Source organism: Pteropus alecto, unplaced genomic scaffold, assembly GCF_000325575.1.
Source record: "Pteropus alecto unplaced genomic scaffold, ASM32557v1 scaffold208, whole genome shotgun sequence".
In the NCBI taxonomy this organism is placed as follows: Eukaryota; Metazoa; Chordata; class Mammalia; order Chiroptera; family Pteropodidae; genus Pteropus; species Pteropus alecto.
Window position 1 is genome coordinate 160,939 of NW_006441066.1, and position 1,795 is coordinate 162,733.

The 1,795-nt window shown below is 34.0% G+C and overlaps 1 protein-coding gene across 1 annotated transcript in view; it reads right to left on the reverse strand.

Annotated features, from left to right (window-relative positions):
• The window catches only part of LOC102892117 (glutamate receptor 3), a 362,305-nt gene that overhangs the window by 112,004 nt on the left and 248,506 nt on the right, over positions 1-1,795 (reverse strand). Inside the window, 1 exon segment of the mRNA XM_025051351.1 lies at positions 1-87. This exon segment is cut by the window's left edge and continues 12 nt beyond it. Within this exon segment, the coding sequence (XP_024907119.1) occupies positions 1-87 (87 nt within the window).

The following is a 1,795-nucleotide window of genomic DNA, read 5'->3' on the forward strand; positions in this document are numbered from 1 at the left end:
ACCATAGTGTTCGTTGTTGACAATCTGGAATCCTGTAATGTTGGCTCCCCCATGCATGACTCTTTCTAGCAAAATATCGGTAAAACCCTAGAAAGAGAATAAGAGAATCATGATTGTGGAAGGTTGTGAGTTTTTACTTATCATAACTGATTTGAGTGCTAAAGAGGAAATGAAAGTTTTCTCCCTGAGATCACTCTATAACAATCAAGCAAACTCTGAACGCAATGTTTTATATCGATTCTAACTCAAAAACAGCAACAACAATCAACTCTGGTTATGGAATAATTATTAGGGCACTGTGTCTCTGAAACTGCAGTCATGATGGAGAAAACATGCATTTTCCATTTTAGTTCCTGAATCTTTATTTAGCATAGCTGCGGCAAGGACAAACATAGGTGTCAACTTCAAGCAAATGTTTTCATTTGTTACCTGTATTTTTAGTGTTTCTTCATGGAGTACAAATATGATGCTTCATGTAACTGGGAAATATTGAAAAGTTTGATCTTAACTATAGGAATAAAAACTTTTCTTCAGCTTAACATGCCAAACACAGCAGATTGCTTCAGATTCTAATGAGTACTTTCAACATTTGTGACTTACAGAAGTGCCAAAGAGCGAAATTGATAGTTTGGTTGTATATGATGGCACAAACCCCAGGATATGTCACACATGTGTCCATAAACAAGTCTTGACATTCACCTCATAGCATCCACCATTTTCTTTCTCTCTTGCTCTGGTTACGATTTGGCGTCTCTGCCATCCAAGCCTCCTGATAAACCTCCTTAAGTTCACACCAAGCCATCTCCACTGGTTCCACTGTGCATTGCTAACTTCTAGGACACCTCTTCCAGGAATTGTGCTATTTTTGTTGGACACCTGTATGTTCCCAGTTGCTGCTAATGTATTTGTGTCTTCAGTGGGCTGAAGCCAACATTTATATTCATAAAGAAATGGGGAGAATTCTTCCTCCCCTTCTTTGGATTCTCCTCTCCAACATTTTGTGTAAAATTTTCAAATATTCAGAAAAGTTGAAAGAATTGTATGGTGAATACCCATATACTTACTACTCGTATTTTACAATTAATATTTTTCTATCCATCCATCAATACATTTCATTTTTTGAATGTATTTCAAAGTGAGTTGCAGACATCATTTTACTTCACACTAAATGACTTTGGCGTATAGGTCATTAACTAGAGTTCGATGTTTGCAGTTTTTCCTTTCTTTCGTTCGTTTGTTTGTTCTTTCATTTGTTCTTTCACTCATTCTTTTGCTTGTTTTGTTCATTCTGTCTTTTTATTTATTCTTCTGTTCATTCTTTCATTCTTCATTCTTCTTTCTTTTTTCTTCCTTACTTCCATCTTTCTTGAGGTAAAATTTACATTCGACAAAATGCACAAATCTTTGTTTTTTTTCTTTTTCTGTCTTTTCAATTACAGTTGACATACAATATTATATTAGTTTCAGGTGTACAACATAGGGATTAGACATTTATATGACTTACAAAGTGATCACCCTAATAAGGCTAGTCCCCCTTGACACCATACATAGTTATTATAATATTACCGACTATATTCCCTATGCTGTACTTTATATCCTTGTGACTATTTTTAAATTTTTTTAATTTTTCAATTAAATATTTAATATAATTTTATATTAGTTCTAAGCATACAGCATAGTGGTTAGACATTTATATACTTTATGAAGTGATCCCCTGATTAGTCTAGTACCCATCTGGCACTATACATAGTTATTACAATGTTATCGACTATATTTCCTATGCTGTACTTTACAT